At 42.3% G+C, this 24,049-nt stretch overlaps 1 protein-coding gene across 1 annotated transcript; it reads left to right on the forward strand.

Annotated features, from left to right (window-relative positions):
* Window positions 1–23,840, forward strand: LOC139445895 (uncharacterized). Its single transcript, XM_071227137.1, has 6 exons — window positions 1–130; window positions 17,475–17,697; window positions 20,846–21,057; window positions 21,704–21,877; window positions 22,421–22,523; window positions 22,954–23,840. Exons 1-6 carry the CDS (start codon window positions 73–75, stop codon window positions 23,414–23,416), a joined length of 1,233 nt encoding a protein of 410 aa, XP_071083238.1. The 5' UTR covers window positions 1–72; the 3' UTR covers window positions 23,417–23,840.
* The last annotated feature ends 209 nt before the right edge of the window (window positions 23,841–24,049 follow it).

The raw sequence follows: 24,049 nt of genomic DNA on the forward strand, positions 1-24,049 counted from the left end.
CTCATAAAGTTTAGTCAGAGAGACGCAAGGTTTAAATGAAGGACAAGTGGTATACCCACTGGTGTTCACGATATGGACGTACGGTTGATACTAGCTGTGATCAGCATAGGGAAAAGCATGTCTCCAGCAGGTACGTACGTGGTCACTTCTTTTTCCAAGCGGCGTCAGGTTCTTTGTAGCGATAACCTTGTACCTTATGCACATTTTGACGCAATATTAAGTGACTTTCATCCACTGATATATATTAGGACCGTATCACATGGTAAATGATTCACACAGACACTGTAGTGTATACATGTCTGTTCGTTCTTGTGGCTTCATTCAATAGTTCCTCCGTGAAACTCTGTAACAAGTTTCCTCATATAGGAATGGTAAGAAACACAAAATACTGTAATTTGTAACCGAATAAGTACTGTCATCAAACAACATTTTTTTGCAATGTATTTACTTATACATGTTAGCTAGAATGATTGCCTTGGAATAAAGCCTATTGCTAACCAGTTGATACATGTTCACTGTATCCAATAACAAGCTATATCATTAGTCCTTTATTGTGTGCAATGACAGATCAAAGCCTTTGTGTTGGGTGTTTGCTTCAAGGGCAGCACTGGCATTAGGTATAATCATGAGGATTATCTCTGTAATGTGAATTTAACTGTTAATCCCGCAACGCCAACCGGGGTGTGGGGGCAGGGGGGGTGGGGGTGGGGGTGTGTGGAGTGGAGAGAGAGAGCTGCCATCTTTAGTCGGACTGACACGCCTAGATGTGAAGTCACCGTTCATTCAGTTTCACAATCTGTCCTAATGCTAGAACAAATAGTGAGGCAATAACATGTCAAATATAACGACACATTTCTTGTAAACAGCGAAGAAGGAAGATTCAAACATCTTCGTAACAAGAATTATGATTCCATCTCGACACAAAATCGACTAAAGGACGTTGGCTAGCGATTGTGGCTGTACGACGTTTTTAGTACCATTCTGGTCATATCCGAACATTGGACGCTAATTATTTGCTTCACAATTTGTATATATGTGGGGCATGGAACCCCAATCTCCGGCATGACATTTAATGTTATGTAATGGGCCATCACTGAGGTGTGTGTGTGGTATTCTGTGTGTCATGCCGAGGTGTGTGTGTGGTAGTCTGTGTGTCATGCCGAGGTGTGTGTGTGTGGTAGTCTGTGTGTCATGATGAGGTGTGTGTGTGGTAGTATGTGTGTCATGCTGAGGTGTGTGTGTGTGGTAGTCTGTGTGTCATGCTGAGGTGTGTGTGGCAGTCTGTGTGTCATGCTGAGGTGTGTGTGTGGTAGTCTGTGTGTCATGCTGAGGTGTGTATGGTAGTCTGTGTGTCATGCTTAGGTGTTAGGAAGTCTGTGTCATGTTGAGGTGTGTGTGGTAGTCTGTGTGCCATGTTGAGGTGTGTGGCAGTCTGTGTCATGCTGAGGTGTGTCTTGTGGTCTGTGTGTCATGCTGAGGTGTGTTTGGTAGTCTGTGTGTCATGGTGAGGTGTGTCTTGTGGTCTGTGTGTCATGCTGAGGTGTGTGTGGTAGTCTGTGTGTCATGCTGAGGTGTGTGTGGTAGTCTGTGTGTCATGCTGAGGTGTGTGTGTGGTAGTCTGTGTGTCATGCTGAGGTGTGTGTGGTAGTCTGTGTGTCATGCTGAGGTGTGTGTGTGTGGTAGTCTGCGTGGCATGTTGAAGTTTGTGTGGTAGTCTATGTGTCATGCTGAGGTGTGTATGGTAGTCTGTGTGTCATGCTGAGGTGAGTGTGGTAGTCCGTACATCATGTTGAGGCGTGTGTGTGTGATAGTCTGTGTGTCATGCTGAGGTGTGTGTGGTAGTCTGTGTGTCATGCTGAGGTGTGTCTTGTGGTCTGTGTGTCATGCTGAGGTGTGTTTGGTAGTCTATGTGTCATGGTGAGGTGTGTCTTGTGGTCTGTGTGTCATGCTGAGGTGTGTGTGATAGTCTGTGTGTCATGCTGAGGTGTATGTGGTAGTCCGTGTGTCATGCTGGGGTGTGTGTGGTAGTATGTGTGTCATGCTGAGGTGTGTGTGGTAGTCTGTGTGTCATGCTGAGGTGTGTCTTGTGGTCTGTGTGTCATGCTGAGGTGTGTTTGGTAGTCTGTGTGTCATGGTGAGGTGTGTCTTGTGGTCTGTGTGTCATGCTGAGGTGTGTGTGGTAGTCTGTGTGTCATGGTGAGGTGTGTCTTGTGGTCTGTGTGTCATGCTGAGGTGTGTATGGTAGTCCGTGTGTCATGCTGGGGTGTGTATGGTAGTCTGTGTGTCATGCTGAGGTGTGTGTGGTAGTCTGTGTGTCATGCTGAGATGTGTATGGTAGTCTGTGTGTCATGCTGAGGTTAGTGTGGTAGTCTGTGTGTCATGTTGAGGTGTGTGTGTGTGTGTGTGTGTGGAAGTCTGTGTGTCATGTTGAAGTGTGTGTGGTAGTCTGTGTGTCACGTTGAAGTGTGCGTGGTAGTATTTGTTCATGTTAAGATGTGTGCGATAGCCTGAATTATGTCAAATAAATTATTTCTGTATGATAGCGTTTAATCCACACAGGCTGATTGTCAGTTGATGAACTGTCATTGGTCAAGTAGCAAACTGACTTAAATATAAGCACACAATTGCAGACTTATGGAAAAAAGGGGAATAGACCAAACGAGCGGCATCAAATTAATATCAGCCAGTAAGTGTATGTTGGCATGTGTGCTGGCATCGAGCGACATGGGTCAATGTGATTACAGCTTTGTTGTAGCGTTCTATAGAACTTTAACAGCAATGGAAACCCATTCAGATAGCCGTAGCGACAGTAACCGTCTGCTAAAGCAGTTAAAACTCAGATTCTACCTACTTCCCTACTAGATGATTAATAAACAAACTGAAACGGTTTTCTGCTTGCTTAAGCTCTCGCGGGATGAAAACGGGGTAATTCTGCAATTACAATGAAGGTCTAGCGATATAACCAAATGGAAATATCTTGTAATCAGTTACTGGTTCAATACACATATTGAAATTTCTCTATTGATGACAGAGTTATTCATATTGATACAAGCTGCAATCAACGGGAAGCGATTAGACATTACAATGCATTGATTACTCTGACGGGATCCCAGTCGCCAGCCCCTTTCGCGGACGACGTACAATCAGCCCTGTCTTCACAAAACTTTGTGCCGTAATTATTGATTTGTTAATTGACTTGCATAATGGCTTCATGGTTTGATTGTAAATGTGATCTTTCGTGGTGAAACTACTGGTAAGTGTCCCTGTAGACTTGTGTGTAATGGGAAATGAATGTGTGCTAGCACCCACTATTTTCTTGAGGGAAAACATTTCGGTTATAGGTCGTCTGCAACTTCATCTCAAAATCAGCTTTGTGCAAATCGTTTTATCAAGTTTAGCTTTTAGTGGCTCCATTAGAACACTCGATGTCGATGCTGATTGAATGACAGGGAATTATCAGACTGAATGAGTGAGATAACTATTTTCAAAGTAAATTAGCTAGTATTAACTGCTTGGGTAGTCACACATGTCTGTGTTCGTGTTCACAAGGCAGCGAGCGCTTGCGACAAAGGTTGACGAGAAGCGGGGTCCACCATCCTTGCGGCACATCGTCACACATAGGAAGCAACATTGAAATCAGCCCATTCTCTGTTAGCTTGCTCTGTCCAAGCCATTTCCACGCGAGAAAGTGTAATATGTAAAACATGTACTGACCAACTTGAAGGTTACATTCAATTTATTATATTTCAGTATATTTAACCGATTTTCGTTGAGAACATTCCACTGAATACGCAGAGGAGAAAGCGTACCATGATAATGATTAACTGTAATCTGAATATAAAAACCTAAATGTCAGGTGTATATTAGACGATATTTTTCCTTCAACCACCCCTTTATACTTTCAGGGGAAACATATCTTCACCCACCCCTGTGTGCTTGAAGGCCGGTACCTTCCCTCATTCATAAACTCATTTCGGCCAAAATCCAAAATAATTCGGGAAAAGCCCCAAAGCCGCAGAGGTCAACAAGCGCAGGTGTTGGAATTTGCTAAATTTCTTCGCAGTTTTAATCTCCAAAGTTGCCTTAACTTTCGAAAGGTCTCAGGTACGCCCCTTTCAGACACCGAAACTTGTCATGATACCTTATTTTGATAAGAATAACATGTATCCTGGTAACTTGTCTAGGTCCGCGATAGTCAATTCTGGCTCGATCATCGATAGACGGGCGACGCCATATTTATAAACTCTAAAAGTAGCAGCTTTTTTACCTTATATTTGCTTATTTATCCGCAAGTGACCTTAACGAATACCATTTTTTCCGTAAGCTTTATCCTGCCGAGAAACCAACCCATTTAGCCTACATCATAAATGTAGGTATGTGCTTGTGTGCTTACTTGCGTATTTCTGAACGTTTGAATGTGTGATGCCTGCACGGGGTGAGTGTATACCACGTGTACATGTACATACATGTATATTTGTTTATGTTTTAATGTCTCTTCTTGAACATTTCCAATTATTTGTTCATAAAGTTGTAATGTAGGGCAACCACTCGTGTCTAAACAGGAAATTTGAATACATAATATCATAAAGTACAAGACGCCTTCCTCATTGAAAGTGATCTGGATATATGATGATTATTAGTATCCTCTACATGTACCAACCTGATATCGTATTTCTGTTATACTCTGTTATTATTGTATATGGGCCACCCGCCTCACGCGCGGATATGCAAACTTGAATATGTCTAAATGATTATGTATTGTTTACAACATGTGTATGGCGTTCCGTTTTAGTTGCATTTGCTTCTCACAAAGACCCGTGCGCCATTTGTACAGCTTGTTTTAATGTGCCTTGTCGTCATGTTATGTACGTACAAATGTGAGACAGTAATAAACTAGTTTTATTTGTACTGCATTTTATATTTCAAGGGTCGTAAAAGCATCGTACTTACTCTTACCTTAATGCTGGAACGAAGGCACTTGTTGTAAAACTATATACCTATGATTCATGGCGAATACTTGCTGTGAACAATATTTTTATGCTTGAAGGCTTGACGACGCTATCTCTATGCTTATCTCCAAAAAAAACCTATTATTAAAGCCAAGCAATTGCTTCAGTCATTCGTAGAGGCAATTTTGTGCCAGTGAATTTGATGTCTTCATTTACATTGCTATTCACCATTTCTGAGGATGTCTGCAGCAGAAACGATCATATGAAGTAATCCTATAACGATAATAGCCATGGTGACAACAACATTCTGATGGCTTGTGATGTGGAGACGGCGCCGTTAATTGACATTTACATCATCACACATTCAATTGACCATTCTTTCTGTCACATGATCAGTCACTTCCGGCAAAACTCCGACGCAGGAAGGAACTCGCTTTGAACTCATTACAAAAGATCTGGCTAACTTATCGTGTATCGAAATAAAGTGTTATGTGCAACAATACACAAATTGATTTGTTCACATGGAAACATGTCGTAGAGAGAACTTTAACTGAAAATTCATTACCATCTCTCAAAACAGCAAATAGGACGTGACCGATCAATGAAGATTGTCGAGGGAATGGGCGGTAGAGAAACAATAGATGTAATTATATTCCACAACTTTTTAGATAAAACTCATGAATTTGGCTAGAAAACACAGACTGTCACCAGGGTAACTCATTCACGGCCAGGGAGGACTGCACATTAATTACGGAAATGGAACATGGTAAACGTATATTAAATTAGTAATTACTGATGTTTTTTTTACAAGAATTCCTTATAAGACATATTTTGTTTCGGTAGTGCAGGTAAACATTAAACAGGTTCCACATTTCATGAATTGGCAGAGCCTTTAAGTTATTCTGCATATGTGTATATAAAATATAAAGGTTTGAGTTGCCAATTTGACTTTGGAGTATTTCTCTATGGAGTACCATTTTGATCAAACAGATTCTAACTACACCTCTGAGCTTTGTAATGATTATTTTGAGGTTATTCACATCGTTGCGCTGTTCTGTGGTATAATATAGATACCATAAGAAAAATTCTTTTAATCCATTTCAATTCATTTTTGGCATGACGTTTTTATCAAATTCTCACCTCATATTCACGACATTTCAAATTCCGTCGGGGTCCACAAAACCTCTCTCTTCACGGTCCATACACCCCTCTCTCATGAGGGTCCATAAACCCTTCTCTTACAAGGGTGATAAACCCTTATCTTACAATGATCCATAAACCATCTGTCACAAGGGTCCATAATCCCCTTTCTCACATGTGTCCAGAAACCCCTCTTTCACAAGTGTCCATAACCCCTAGCTTACAAGGGTCTATAGAACCATCCCTCACAAGGGTCCATAACCCCTCTCTCACAAGGGTCCATAAAACCATCCCTCACAAAGTTCCATCAACCCCTCTCTCACAAGGGTCCATTAAACCAACTCTAACAAGGGCCTATAACACCTTATTCACTAGTGTCCATAAAACCAGTTCTCATAAGGGTCCATAAAACATATCTCACAAGGGTCAGTAAACCTCCTTCACAATGGCCCATAATCCCATGCCCACAAGGGACCATAAAACCCTCCTCACAAGGGTCCATAAAGCCTCTGTCGCAAGAATCAATAAATCAGTTAACGCCCTTGCCTCTGGAAGATGCTCATCACGGAGCGTTTCTGAGACACAGAAACTTGAATCTGCCCCTTATCACGGAGCCGTTCTGACATGGAACCTTGAATCTGCCCCATCAGGGTGCCGTTCTCTAACAAGAAAGCTTGCATCTGCCCCTCATCAGGAGCCGTTCTCTGAGCGGGACTTCGTACCCCACAGCAGAAGAATGATGTGTAAAGCCCATTTCTGGAGCCCCCTCGCGCTATGATATACTTAATGACCCATTCTTACAAGGAAACTAACTTGAATCTTCCCCTTATAACGAAGCCTTTCTTTGATCACGTACTCCTTTAAACAAGGACATGCCCTGAAATGGTGATGTAAATCTTATCCTACAGAAGGCCACTCGTTGTTCTCTGTATTAATGACCCGAGCATAAGATATAAATATTCATTCAACGATGTCGAAAGATGACATATTTCCCCCAGGCGTTACACTGCGACAAGCTCGAGGGGCTAGCATGTACATTCAACACTGACTGCCACTGCCTCACACTTCTCTTACACATTTCTCATATATTGTGCTCTCATCAGTGTGTTGAACTGATCCTGTACCTAAATCTGAGATGTTTTCGGCAGCACACGGTGAACAAACTACCGGATAGTCTTTAAATGACATTTAGAAGACACCCGATGAAGGAGTATACTCCGAAACGTGTTCCTCATAATAAAGAAGTTGACATCCAAAAATTCTCTCTCTTACCGACGGATAGTTTACTTGTGTATCTTGTTGGTGGGTTTTGCCACTGTAACACTTTGACATGTTTGCCATGTTGAATATATAGTTTCAGGTCGTGTCTGCTGTAAGAGAGAGGGCAACGCGTTATTTGTTCACCTTGTACTTATCGTATTCCGTTATCTTTAATGTCATAACGAGAAACTTATCTTGTGAGATCAAAGAGGGACTGAAGCGGCTTTATGTAAAAACGTTGCTCACAAAGATGGTTCAGCTTCAGCAAACACACAACTCGCTCAATAACAGATGGGTCTGATGTGTTAAATTGACGAGTCAAAAGTTTAGGTAATTGGTTGATGTTTACAGAATATTTACACAGACAGTCACGTGAACATAATGCAACCCAAACCTGTTTGCTGACAGTTTGCAGGTCAGGAGAGCAGCACATCGGACTCTAGTTAGGTAATCAATAGTCATACAGACACGCATATCACTGGGTGTTGGGGAGAGGGTAAATGATAATTTCATCAACCTACACACACTAAACTGGATCGCAATCAAATCAGGATTGTTTCTGTTTACGGGGCCTGAGTTTGTATTGTATGTTTATTGAACTGGCATATAGTCATGATATATCTCATAAGTAAATGTTTTAGCCTTTTTGAAATAGTTGGATATACCCAAAGACAATAAAAAGTACATATTTCATGTTTAGTTGACCAAGTTCCTTTTTCAAAATTTCTAATTAAACACATTGGGCATGTATATGGAGATAATGGCTGACAACTTTAAGGACCTGAGTTGACACAAGAGGACCGTCTCCTAGCCCCTAGCTTTGATAGACCGTGTATGTGTGGCGTGCTTGAAACACTCACATGTGGAAGCAGGAAATTTCCGACTTTTAAGCAAATCGATGATGGCTGCTAACTATGAAAGAGGATATTGGCTTTCGCGTGGTGTGTAGATTTTAACGTTCTTCCTGTATCGCCAATCTGTCTCACAGCAACTGTCCATCCATACGCCAATACCTTCGTACTTTGTGGACAGGACGAAAGATCACAAGCGGGAAAGAGGGGTGAATCTCAGCATAAACCGGGAACAGTAGGATTACTACCATATCAGATGCAACATACCCACATGTCTCAGCGTCGCATAGCTCGCATGAAGGTGACAGTTTTGTGTCGCTACCTTTCAGAAATAATCCCCACCCGCATTACAAAAACAATGTCGAGGCCATGGCGGGGACACCGATGCCAATCGATGTCGGAAACTTTGTGTCGTGCGGTAAAAGCTTCCGGTGCTACATGGTGGGTTATAATGTCGGGAGTGACTGTGAAGAGTTCCTGATGCTTAATTGTTTATCATCTGATTGCCTGTCACTGAAGCTCGCTCACTCGAGAGCCTCTTGTCTTTTCATGGCAATTTCAACAGGTTTATTCCTAGCCACGAAACGCAACAAAAGCGCGAAGCCTACTCAAATTACCAGATATGAAACATGATGTAAGTCCTGACTGTTATTGACAACTGCGTGACATGAATGAGTAGTTCGTTTCCTTGAAACCAAACACAACTCTGGGTAGGGACACTGAGACAATATAAAATATTATCCTACATACATGACCTGCTCCTTGAGAAGACCGGCCATTTCTGTACTATGTTTTGAAGGAGTAGACTGTTGCACAGTTTAACAGAATGTAGGCCAAATACGTAGATCTTATTTTGACGTGTTATGCGACAATTTGAAATAACTAGGAGTTCAAACTGTCGTTTTGAGAACGATGGATCTGAGAAATCGGAGGAACAGTTTATTGCTGGAGAAAATGTATTTATTGTAACATTTCCAACAATTCCAAACGACTAGCGGTTGTTGCATCAGGAAAGATTGAGTCGATGCAGCTAGATTTCAATTTGACTTTTTATTTCAAAGCTGAACTTTTAAACCTAGTTCATGTTGTTGTATTCTTGTCGACATGAAACACGCCAACATTTGCGCGTCATAGACTCTTGCTCAAAAGTTGTTTGATCAAGGTTACAACATTCAAGGCCTCACTAAATCTTTCAAAAGGCGTTTCCAAATGTGACGCATTAGTGACAAAAATGATGTCGTTCCCTATTTTGCCTTGTACCATATGTTCCCGTGTTTTTTTCAGGTAAACAATTGACTTGCCTTTGCTTGTGTTTGTGACGGCTGTCTCCGGTGGGGCAGGATGCGCTCACTTTTCGCGAACACCTGGTATCATCACTAGTTGATAATGATTCATAAACACATACTCATTATTTAGTCGGAATCGTAGAATCGACTCAACTTCGCATGGTGTTGGGTGTATGTTACAGGGTCGGACTGCCGAGGCCCTGCTAATTGGCAATAGTCCTATTCATGGCACCGCGACTGTCTTTGTGAGACATCAGAGGTCGACGCGGCCAAAATGGAAATATTTTGCCCAGGCTCCAAGGCGGGTGTCGTTTTATGCCTCATCATGGATCTGCAAAGAAAGACTTCATAGAACAAATTTGCTGTGTCACAATGTTTAATTTCATCAGAACAACACTTCAAGCCATTAAGAATGATAGCTCACTGCGATAATACTGTTTACTGGCGTATATAAACCATGTTGATTGTGAAAACTACCTTTCAGACAAGTGGAGTTGAAAGATCTATTCTGTTTCGTTCTTTTCCGTTTTTCTCTCGCTCTCCGTCATCTACACACACAGGCAGATACAAACACACTCAGACACACCCACATAAAGTACAAACATACTCAGACACACCCACGTAAGGTACATGCACACTCAGACACACCCACATACACACTCAGACACACCTACGTACATGTACATACACACTCAGACACACCCACATACATGTACATACACACTCAGACACACCTACATACATGTACATACAAACTCAAGACACACCCACGTAAGGTACAAACGTACCCAGACACACCAGCGTAATGTACATACACACTCAGACACACGCACATGCATGTACATACACACTCAGACACACCTACATACATGTACATACACACTCAGACACATCCACATACAGGAACATACACACTCAGACACACCCACATACATGTACATACACACTAAGACACACCCATATACATGTACATACACACTCAGACACACCTACATACATGTACATACACACTCAGACACAACCACATGCATGTACATACACACTCAGACACACCCACATACATGTATATACACACTCAGACACACCCACATACATGTACATACAGACTCAGGCACAACCACATACAGGAACATACACACTCACACACCCATATACAGGTACATACACACTCAGACACACCTACAAACATGTTCATACACACTCAGACACATCCAAATACAGGGACATACACACTCAGACACACCTACATACATGTACATACACACTCAGACACAACCACATACATGTACATACACACTCAGACACACCCATATACATACACACTCAGACACACCCACATACATGTACATACGCACTCAGACACAACCACATACATGTACATACACACTGAGACACACCTACATACACGTACATACACACTCAGACACACCTACATACATGTACATGCACACTCAGACACAACAACATACATCTGCATGCACACTCAGACACACCCATGTAAGGTACATACAGACTCAGACACAGTTAGATACATGTACACACTCAGACACATCCACATACATGTATATACACACTCAGACACACCCATATACATGTACATACACACTCAGACACGCCCATGTACATGTATATACACACTCAGACTCACCCACATACATGTACATACACACTCAGACACACCCACATACATGTACATACACACTCAGACACAACCACATACATGTGCATGCACACTCAGAGACACCCACATACATGTACATACACACTCAGACCCACCCTCGTAAGGTACATACACACTCAGATACACCCAGATACATGTACATACACACTCAGACACACCCACATACATGTACATGCACACTCAGACACACCCAGATACATGTACATACACACTCAGACACACCCAGATACATGTACATACACATTCAGACACATCCAAATACATGTACATACACACTCAGACACACCCATGTAAGGTACATACACACTCAGACACATCCACATACATGTACATACACACTCAGTCACACCTACATACATGTACATACACACTCAGACACATCCACATACAGGAACATACACTCAGACACACCAGCATACAGAAACATACACACTCAGATATACTCACAAAAATGTACATACACACTCAGACACACCCATTGAATGTACATACACACTCAGACACACCCATATACATGTACATACACACTCAGACACACCTACGCACATGAACATACACACTCAGGCACAACCACATACAGGAAGATACACACTCAGACACATCCATATACAGGTACATGCACACTCAGACACAACCACATACATGTATATACATACTCAGACACACCTACATACATGTACATACACACTCAGACACATCCAAATACAGGAACATACACACTAAGGCACACCAGCATACAGGAACCTACACACTCAGACACAACCACATACATGTACATACAGAATCTGACACGCCCATGTACAGACACATACACACTCAGACACACCCACGTACAGAATCAGAGACACCCAGACACAGAATCTAACACACCCACGTACAGACACATACATTCTCAGATACACCCACGTACTGACACATACACACTTAGATACATCCACATACATACACGTGTACACTCAGACACACCCACGTACAGACACATGCACACTCAAATTCACCCACGTACAGACACATACACACTCAGATACACCCACGTGGAGACACATACACACTCAGATACACCCACGTACGGACACATACACACTCAGAAAGACCCACGTGCAGACACATACACACTCAGATACATCCACGTACAGACACATACACACTCAGACACACCCACGTACAGACACATACACACTCAGATACACCCACGTACAGACACATACACACTCAGATACACCCATGTACAGCCACAGCCACATAGATACACCCACGTACAGACACATACAGATTTGGATACACCTACGTACATACACATACACACTCAGATACACCCACGTTCATACACATGCACACTCAGACACACCCACGTACAGACACATACACACTCAGATACACCAACGTACAGACATATACACACTCAGATACACCCACGTACGGACAAATTTACACTCAGATACACCCACCTATAGACACATACACACTCAGATACACCCACGTACAGACACATTCGGATACACCCACGTACAGACACATACACACTAAGATACACCAACGTACAGACACAGCCACATATATACAACCATGTACAGACACATACACACTCAGATACACCCACGTGCAGACACATACACTCAGACTTACCAACATACAGGCACATACACACTCAGACACACCCACGTACAGGAACATACACATTCAGGTACACCTACACACAGCCACATATACACTCAGACACACCATTATACAGGCACAGACAGACAATGGTATGTTTGTATAAATTTATGCAAGCTTGAAACGAAATATCTTCTTGTGGGGATATAATGTTTTGATAATTTTTATGCAGTGTTATTGTTTATCAATAAATACATCTTTCGTACAGCTTTCCCGATTTAAATTCTATGTTTGTTCACGAGAATCTTAAAAGTACGATACTTAAGGATTGACTGTGTATTTTTTTCAGTTCATTGAAGTACTTCAATGAACCGAAAGAAATACACAGTCAATGCTTTTAATTAAATTGGACAACGAAAACATGTTTTACCTACAATAGCTTAACCAACAACAGTTTTTATATATCAAAGCCGACAAAAATGACGAGATTGATTAACATTAAAGGCGTAGGAATACATACTGTGGCGTGACATGAATTAGGTGATTGTTTAATTTATGCATATAACACGCATATATGACACTCCTACAAAGTCAGTAGCCAATCAACAGAGAGCAGTGTTGAACTCAGACTGTGCGGGGCAGAACAAATATGTCCACGCTCAAATGACATGTTCAGTAAAGGGGCCATTACACCAAACGGCGATCGCTCTGCGCTCCTTCTGCGTCCTAAAATTTGACTAGAGCGCAGTGGGGTCGCCATACTCAAGAAAACTCTCTTTTGGTGTAATCGCTCCTACGACCGTTCTGCCTTCCTTCTGCGACTAAATGTGCTACTTTTGTCAATGTCACTGCGTTCCCTGAACGACCTAGGCGTTCACTGTGCGATATCTCTGCGCTCCCTCTGCGACCATTCAGCGATGCTTCTGCCTTCTTTGCGACAGCTGATCATCCTGACTATAAAAGGCTCAGTCCTTGTTTTATACCCTTAATGCCGAGCGCCAGACAGGGTCAAAACAAGTACCATCTTTTAACGTCTTTTGGTATGACGCGGCCGGGGATGGAACCACGAACCTTCCGCTCTCCGGGCGGACGCTCTACCACTAGACCACGGAGGCGGTCGCATACCAAATAAACTGTACCTACGTTCCTCTCATACTCCCCTTAATGTTATGTGATCTTATGTCAATTAGATTCATTTAGGATGAAATTAGTTTGTTTGTTTGTTGTTAAATGCCACACTCGGCGGTCTGTAAATAATCGAGTCTGGACCAGACAGTCCAGTGATTGACATCATGAGCATTGATCCACGGAATTGGGATACGATGACATGCATCAACCACCCGATCAGGTTAGTCGCCACCTACGACAAGCAAAGTCGCATTTTACGGCAAGCATGAGTTGCTGAAGACAGCCCTAAGTAGCTCATGCATATTGTAAATATAATATAACACCCTCCCGGTGTCCTAAATAGCTCATGCATATCGTAAATATAATATAACACCCTCCCGGTGTCCTAAATAGCTCATGCATATCGTAAATATAATATAACACCCTCCCGGTGTCCTAAATAGCTCATGCATATCGTAAATATAAAAAAACACCCTCCCGGTGTCCTAAATAGCTCATGCATATCGTAAATATAATATACAACGTCCAGGGTGAGAACAGTTCTAAGTAGCTCATGCATATCATAAGATAATATACGCCCTCCCGGTAGCTCTAGCATATTGTAAATACAATACACACCCTCTCGGTGTCCTTAATAGCTCATTGCTTCGGGACACGCAATTCAAAACCAGAGTCGCCAAAGAGCGAGGTGCACGTGCGAAAGGCTCGGGGAACATAATTCACGTGTAGCACGCAAAGTCGGCTCACGTGAGCGTAACTATTTTTCACAGTTCAGCGTTTGAAGGGCTTTTCTGTTTCTGTGTCCAATCGTTGAAATGGCTAAATAGACCACGAGCACACCCCTCAAATGACACGTGTTCCACATAATACGTGTATAGATGGGAGAGTACCAAGCAGAACGTCGGGGTAATCGAGGAGGTGATTGCAAGTGCACGTGTGACACTGTGAGTAGATGAACATTTGCCAGCGTCTAACTCCGGTGTCGTCACATCATACACGATGTTACAGGAACGTCTAGGTGTGTATGGTATCTGCCACCTAGGTGGTAATGGCGATATTGTTTGACTATGCCTGTCGAACGGAATTATGACCAATGATCAAACGCGAAGCATATTGTGGCGCAGTTAATACTTCTGGTAAATATGTATTAGGATTTTGACTCTACTTTTTATAATGAATGAAATAAAAATGAGTAAATGAAGAGTGAGTGAGTGAGTATGGTTTTAGGCCGTTTTTAGCAATATTCAAGCAATATCACGGCGGGGGACACTAGAAATGGGCTTCACACATTGTACCCATGTCGGGAATTGAACCCGGGTCTTCGGCGTGACGATCGAACGCTTTAACCACTAGGCTACCCGACCGCCCCTGTAAATGAAGAAATGGACTGACAGTCAGTGTTCGCAGCTGACTGACACAAACAATGGGTTTGGTCTTCACATCAGTCTATATGATGATTGTATAGTAAAATCACAATGTCTGTCCTCCCAGTCAGTCCTTTATAGACTTGCATCATCCACAACATCGTCTTTGTCAGCTGTTGTGTGATGTTATAAATCCGATGCACGCGTGTGTGCACGAGGAGGTGTATTGCAGAAAGCAAGTGCTTTTTAGTACATTGGAAGGATGCTCACGCACGTTCAATGCAGGCAAAGAGCAAGTGCTTTCTATTTTTTGGGATGCTCTCACACGTACACAATGCAGGCAAATAGCAAGTACTTCTTTCTTTCTTTTTTGAACGATGCTCACTAACGCTTTTTTTTTTTTATTTGTGTGTGGGGGGGGGGGGGGGGGGGTAGGGGGGATGCTCTCTCACACGTACAATGCAGACGAAGAGCAAGTGCTTTTTTATTTTTTGGGAACGATGCTCACTCACACGTACAATTCAGGCAAATAGCAAGTACTTTTTATGTCAACTTGTTCCTTTTGCTATTTAGGAATTTTAGAATTTATATTTTTTTCCGTTTCAACGGCACGTTTGACTTTGACTCTGTTCATAGTGGTGTTTATGTCCGGGCCATATCTCTAAAATTAATAGGTATTCTTTCATGAAACTTTGCACACACACACAGACCAGGTTGTCTGCTAGAGCAAATTGCGATTTGGATATTTGTTAAATTTATATTGTTTTACGTTTCCACGGCAAACTCTTGACTTTGGCTCTGGTTAGACCACAAGATTGTCTGGATAGCTATTCACCAGTGAAGGTAACCAAAGTAAGACAAGGGACATGTTTAGTGTAAACATGTATATCTATATATCTGTTGAGCTGCAATATATATAAAATTTGATAAGGATAATGTCATATCATTATTATCGTTGGCAACAGTGTATCAATGTGGAAGTGGATTATGTTGTTAAACAAGTCATTTAATGTCTTAAAGTCGAGTTTGTCTGTGTGAGGCTCAGCACATACCAATCACCCCGTATATGGTAGGTACTGTTAAATTTTGAAAAAAATTAAATAATCGAGTCAGGGCCAGACAATCCAGTGATTGACATCATGATCACCGATCTACGCAAATCGGATACGATTACATGCATCAACCAAGTCAGCTAGTCGTTAGTCACCTCTTACGACTACACCAGGTTGAATAGGACATGAACAGTTTTGGAAATTATTATACGAGGGGCGTTCGATAAGTTTTGTAACTTCGGCATTTGTGTTTACACAAACAATGTGAACTTGTGGCAGGTGTGACACTAGTCATAACATCAGGTTGACACGTGTCATAACAAGTTCCAGACACAACAATAAGCTAGATGTGATGGCTTCATTCACCTAAGGATGGTCACAATCATGGATTCTCTCAAACATGAACAACGCTCTGTAATAAAGTTCCTTACCAAGGAGGGATGCAAAGCAAAAGAAATCCATGATCGCATGTGTAAAGTGATGGGTAAGGATGCTCCTGACTATTCCACAGTTTGCCGGTGGTCTCTACAGTTTAAAGGGGGTAGGGAGTCCATACACGATGACCTAAGGTCAGGCAGGCCTTCAGATGCCACCCAACCGGAAACTATTGCTGCTATAGAAAGAAGAATTTTGTCTGACCAACGAGTGAAATTATCTTAACTTTCTAGGGAATTCCAAATATCAGTTGGAACTGTTGTAACCATTATTAATGAGCATCTTGGTATGTCCAAGGTATCTGCAAGATGGGTACCTAGAAACCTCAGAGCTCAAGATCGCCATCAGAGAAATGAAAGTTGTCGAGACCTCCTGGATCTCTATACTGCTGATGAAGCCGGATTTCTTTCTCGACTAGTGACAGGTGATGAAACATGGATCCACCACTGGGACCCAGAAACTAAATTGGAATCCATGCAATGGAAGCACCCCAATTCTCCGCCTCCGAGGAAGTTTCGCACTCAACCATCGTAATTTACATTTTTTGAACTCATGTTTTAAGTGATATGAATTACTTTAGCTATGTTTTATATTCTATTTTCTATGTGTTTACATTTGAGTTCATAATTTATGTGTGACGGCTAAATGTACATTTTCCCGTGTGTAGATTTTGTACCTCAGTAAAGCAATTTACTATCTGTGAGAGCTCAGTGTCCATTTCCCCTGTTTCAGGTGCAGGAACACCTGTGAAGTACATGATCAACTCGTGCAAGTCTCGTGTTCCCATCTATGTGAATTCAAGTCTAATATTGGAGCTGACGCGTGAGTTTGCAGACGCCCGTTCACTAATTGGCTTCAGACACTGCGCGGTTGACGTGGAAACGACCCCATCACAGCGTTTGTTCCTCCACTACGAGGCTATCAGCATCTCTGCCGAGGCGGGAACCAAAGACAGGTGACGTCTCTACAAACGGTTTAGGTGTACACAATAACAACTGTTTAATAAAATTTCTCTTTTTAGTTACCATTTGTAGTCATGCTGCATAACTTGTCACAAAATGATAAATGAATTAAACACAAACAAAATACGTGACGCACGCATGACAAATAATTACTTGGTAATCCAGGTTAAGTTGAACCAACTCACAAAATGTGTTTGAGACATGTAGGCGGTGCACAGAAGTTGGGCAAACATATTTGGTTTGTAACAGGTGGAGATGATGTACGCATGTTGTGCATGTGCTGGTCATGACGATGAAATTGACTACAGTCTGTACACTTCCGTGGAGACACATGTTGCTCATATGACAATTTAGAATTCGGTGTGACAAGTCGATAATAGATTTCTATAAAAGTCGTTTGACAGGAGTTAATTACAAATAAACATGTCAAAGCTAGGTAAGAATGGCAAACAGTCTCCTCGTCATTTTCAGGCTCGAGAACTGGCATATAATGTCATAAATTACATGGAGAAAGAACGTACACATACATTTCAAACATTGTCAAAAGCTGGCATTGCCTCTGGTCTGTCTGTATCTACGCTAAAGCGCACCAGAGCAGAATGTATCGTTCGTGACAAAGGCGAGAGTAGTTTCATCACCCCAAGTAAGTCACGAAATTGTCCAGTTATCAAATTCCATTTTGACCATTTCGATCAATACCCTGTTCGCCAATTTGTCATCGGGTACCTCACATCAGTACGTACTATTATGTGCTATTGAACCCAACACTAGAACTCGTTGCTAGCTGAGACAGGACACGCACATATCCATCGTACTACTTGTCGCGGACCACCCGCTACCCCTTTCTTTACAATGGTATGATCCAGTTGGCTGACCTCATACATAGTCATGCGGGGTTAAGTGTCAAGTCACAACTCAACTTATCCTGGCTCACCGGTCGTTATAGCACATGATACTTTTACGAGCGCCTCACTGTAGAATATGTTTATGGAGCTTCAAATTGATCACTGCTCAAAACTGGTAAAAGCGACAAGACGAATCTGACTATAGCATATGTTTATGAATCACTTTCAAATTACTATCAAAACAGGGTCATCTGTTCAAAGCCAAAATAATGCATTTTTCAATTGAAATTCACCGTTTGATAACATATTTCAACTGACAGTTTAGTTTGTCTCGCTGGTACTAATCCGAACTCTCTGACTTTAGTTGTACAAGAAACCTGGTGAGCATTGACCTGCCTTGTGCATGTATTCACGTGTTATTTGCATCCACTTGCTGTATGGAGTCACATGACTAGTGTGTTCACAGACAGGTACACCAAGCAACGATGAGAATCCCCGAATACTTGTCAATGAATGCATTTTCCCTAAACGTAGTGTTAAACAGTCATGGCTAATTGTGGGAAACTCTTAGACAGTATTCCTGATACATATTTATGAAGGGATGTGCGTTTCATATCTAAGATTAACACATGGTGCAATGTACATTGGTTTATTTTTACATTGAAGGTGACACCTACTTTGGATGCCGGTTAGAGCCTAAAGATTTACAGATCTACTGTTAATGTACTGTCTGTTACAACACGTTGAATAAGTATAGGACATTACTTGCATTGTTTTCTATTCCACCCAGATATCACATGGGTGACACTCTGGGTGACACTCGGTACCTACACGACCCCTTCTACTTAAATTGTTTTCTATTCCACCCAGATATCACGTGGGTGACACTCGGTACCTACACGACCCCTTCTACTTGCATTGTTTTCTATTCCACCCAGATATCACATGGGTGACACTCGGTACCTACACGACCCCTTCTACTTGCAATGTTTTCTATTCCACCCAGATATCACGTGGGTGACACTCGGTACCTACACGCCCCCTTCTACTCGCATTGTTTTCTATTCCACCCAGATATCACGTGGCTGACACTCGGTACCTTGCATTGTTTTCTATTCCATCCAGATATCACGTGGGTGACACTCGGTAGCCACACGGCCCCTCCTACTTGCATTGTTTTCTAATCCACCCAGATATCACGTGGGTGACAATCGGTACCTACACGACCCCTTCTAGTTGCATTCTTTTCTATTGCACCCAGATATCACGTGGGTGACACTCGGTAGCTTGCATTGTTTTCTATTCCACCTAGATATCACGTGGGTGACACTCGGTACCTACACGACCCCTTCTAGTTGCATTCTTTTCTATTGCACCCAGATATCACGTGGGTGACACTCGGTAGCTTGCATTGTTTTCTATTCCACCTAGATATCACGTGTGTGACACTCGGTACCTACACGACCCCTTCTACTTGCATTGTATTCTATTCCGCCCAGATATCATGTGGGTGACACTCGGTACCTACACGACCCCTTCTACTTGCAATGTTTTCTATTCCACCTAGATATCACGTGGGTGACACTCGGTAGCTTGCATTGTTTTCTATTCCACCCAGATATCACGTGGGTGACACTCGGTACCGACACGGCCCCTTCTAGTTGCATTGTTTTCTATTCCACCCAGACATCACGTGGGTGACACTCGGTACCTACATGGCCCCTTCTAGATGAATTGTTTTCTATTCCACCCAGATATCACGTGGGTGACACTCGGTACCTACACGACCCCTTCTACTTGCATTGTATTCTATTCCGCCCAGATATCATGTGGTTGACACTCGGTACCTACACGACCCCTTCTACTTGCAATGTTTTCTATTCAACCCAGATATCACGTGGGTGACACCTGGTACCTTGCATTGTTTTCTATTCCACCCAGATATCACGTGGGTGACACTCGGTACCCACACGGCCCCTTCTACTTACATTGTTTTCTATTCCGCCCAGATATCATGTGGCTGACACTCGGTACCTACACGGCCCCTTCTAGTTGCATTCTTTTCTGTTGCACCCAGATATCACGTGGGTGACACTCGGTAGCTTGCATTGTTTTCTATTCCACCTAGATATCACGTGGATGACACTCGGTACCTACACGACCCCTTCTACTTGCATTGTATTCTATTCCACCCAGATATCACGTTGGTGACACCTGGTACCTTGCATTGTTTTCTATTCCACCCAGATATCACGTGGGTGACACTCAGTACCTACACGACCCCTTCTACTTGCAGATTACACATCTATGATTACAATGATGACGGTAAGCGGGTGCGCGTGACCCCACCGAACGGTATCTATGGAGTGCTGGAACATCCATACTACAACACCGCCAGAGTTCCCGTCCGTGATTACAAGTCTTCCAGCAACAAGATCCGTGTGGACTATTTCGGGAAACCGACCGTGATGTACCAAGGATTCCGTCTACTCCTAACAGTCTACAAGCGTACGTACCTTGTACCCGTGTACTGTTGTTCGAGACTGGCGTTAAGTGATAGGTCCTGTTGCTGCTTGCTGCTCGGCAGTGGGATAATCAGACAGTATGAAAAGCTGCGAACCCAGTGTCGGATAACACCATTAAAGAGTGTTGACAGAATTGTTACATACATATGATATTGATATGTATATATGTATTATATTTATCACATGACTTTGTTGGGGGCGTGTGTGTGTGCGTGCGTGTGTGCGTGTGTTACTGATTTTACTTATGCTACTTATATATTCGAAGACTAGTGAAAAGTATGTGCAGGGCGAATGTGGCCACTGTGTGGCGATATCACATCTCGTGATATGCATTGTACGTCGTTGCACGTCTTACATGTGAGTTGATGCTAATGTGGTTAGCATGTCTTTCATGAACGCATATATGCTACCCAACGGTGGCTGTGAAATATTCGGTTCGCACATTTCTGACATTAAGGTGATAATAATCTGTGTAAAGCCGATCATGAATGAACGAACTTCCATACCATGTTTATGTAGAGAGGGGGCAGAGGGAGTTGTTTTAATTTCGTCTCATCTTTATTATCTTAGATTGTTACTAACAATGTTGGATGAACATTTGTATTTAATTCCCATAACTGATGTTACAGCCACACAGAGGCATGGCGGATGTGGAGGGGGCCTTCTAACATGTGTGACTGAGCGTATCTGCATATCCCCAAGACTTCACTGTGATGGGCTCGCCAACTGTGGCAGCCTGGACGGATCGGATGAACACCATTGCCGGGGCAGAGCCCAGGCCACCACCGACCTTCTGGAGTCTTGTGAGTCAGGAGTACTTTTAGGGAGTTGTTGTTTACACCGAGTACATTATACAGCGTATTTCCTGTATCCATCTGTGATTTGAATTGCATTGTGCTGAGGCAGTATTGTAGATGCAGCTGTTTGTGGAACGAGTACAGATATGTCTAGTTTTAACGTCTCTTTAGGAGTTTGTGATATGCACAGTTGGATTCTCCGAACCTTTCTGAGAGTACTGCATTGCTCCTCGTGACATGGACCACAACGCAGCATTCAAAACGCATTCATTCTTTAGTGGGTTTCATTTGATCAAAACCACTATTTTTCTGTGTGTTGCAGCTGTGAGACTTTAGGCAGAAAGTGCTTCGCCAAATTACTGATTCGCTTTGTATTTAACAATGTCGATAAACTCTAAGTGCTGTCATGCTTGTGTGTGTCATTGAACCAAACATAAAATACATCTAAAAATTGGCAAATCTGAAAGACATAATGTTTATCTGCTTAAAGTTCACCAACCCAGGTGGTAGTTCAACCAGATTGAACTTTATCAGAAGTCAATGTTTCAGATTCCGTAGTACACGCAGTTGCTGCAGCAATCGTGTCGTGTGCTGTCTTCCTCCTGGTCGCTACAGCCGCTATGTGCTGGGTGAAGAAACATAACCACAAGCTGTAAGTTATATGGTGTCACTCTCTTCAATATGAGTGCATCACTGAGACATGACAACTACTTCTGATAAATCAGACACATTTGTGTGATACCGAGATGGTATTTACTTATTTGATTTAGTCATACACATAATTATATGCAATCATATTCTTAAGACACATCTATCCATGAAAACTGTATCTACAAATGCAGATGTTAGCCAGAACTTAACTTCGCCATTTGGTAAATATTCTCATAATCAATGCTTGGACAACATGTATCAAGATATTAACTACAACTAGCGGTCTCCCACTTTCCCTAGTTAAGTCATTGGAATTTAAAGAAACCGAGTGTCACACTCTAAGAGTGTTTAATGCATATTATATAGATATGTGATTCGGACTAGGTATAATATACGTGCTGTTATCCAATATGTATGTATGTGTTTTGCAGTGAGTACAAACCAAAGTCCTGTGCGCGTTGGACCAGCAATGGCACTGTGCGTACTTCCATGACGCGGCTGTACGCTCCCCCGTCCTATGAGAGTGTTGTGGTCGACACAGAAGATAACTTAGGACCCCCTCCAGACTACAGTGTAGTTGCAGCATCAGGCCCCCACATCAGGGAGGATAACCACAAGTCTCCAAACGATCTGAAACCATCGTATTCTTCCGTTGAAGTCGCTATACTACACGAACAACCCAGGGAATTGTCCATGGAGCTGAATACTACTGAGGACCACGCCCCCTCACTGTCAACTGACAGTAGCGATACTGACCCTGATTCAGGATCAAAAGAAACTTGGGAAGCTACATCTGATTATGTCTCCCGCAACGCCTCGCCTTATGCGGATAGCTTACGAAAACATGCTGGGAGCATTTCTGAGAAAGGCATTGGTACATTGGTAACCCTCTAGCATATCCTGACAGCAGTTTTACAACCTGCCAAATCAAATCTTCCAACAGCAATCGATGGGCATTAACTGTGCATGTGTTCTCTTTTATAAATCATCTTGCAACTGTATTATTTCACGTTTACTGCAACAGTTATTGGTGGATTTGGTCACTTCGGTTCCCCAACAGGGCAACATTTCACAAAATAACCTTAACATTACGACTGTCGCATACTTTAACATTTGTGTGAACATTCAAACCAGTCAAATCTGTGAATATTAAGGAAGTCAGAGCCATAATACATTGATGGTTTCACAGACGATAGTCTGAAAACAATTGGTGTTGTAATGTTAAGACAGTTCTAGTACATTATGCTGGCGGTTTTTTTAAGTGATGAAATGAAGGTTACACTTTAACGAACGATGTTCTGTTGTCTTTTAAAGTAGTAATGGGTAGATTAAATACTGTGTTAAAGATCGTAACACATTTCAAAATTCAACTGGTTTGTTTTTATCGATTTTGAGAGCCCGGGTCAAGTCGGATGAATGACTAAAAATACATCTGAGTGTCCTGAGAGAAAAATGACTTCCTTTCCTCAAATGTACTTACTGTCGTATATTGTGTCATTATTTGCTGAGTGTTCAAGACAAATGTTG

Source organism: Haliotis cracherodii, unplaced genomic scaffold (genome assembly GCF_022045235.1).
Source record: "Haliotis cracherodii isolate W230 unplaced genomic scaffold, xgHalCrac1.p SCAF_6, whole genome shotgun sequence".
Lineage (NCBI taxonomy): Eukaryota > Metazoa > Mollusca > Gastropoda > Lepetellida > Haliotidae > Haliotis > Haliotis cracherodii.

Excerpts from the sequence above, each read along its gene's own strand:
- LOC139445895 (XM_071227137.1), top strand. The coding sequence starts at position 73 with ATGGACGTACGGTTGATACTAGCTGTGATCAGCATAGGGAAAAGCATG. Across the intron at positions 131-17,474 it reads GAAAAGCATGTCTCCAGCAG|GTGCAGGAACACCTGTGAAG; the intron begins GTACGTACGTGG and ends CCCCTGTTTCAG. Across the intron at positions 21,058-21,703 it reads ACTCCTAACAGTCTACAAGC|CCACACAGAGGCATGGCGGA; the intron begins GTACGTACCTTG and ends CTGATGTTACAG.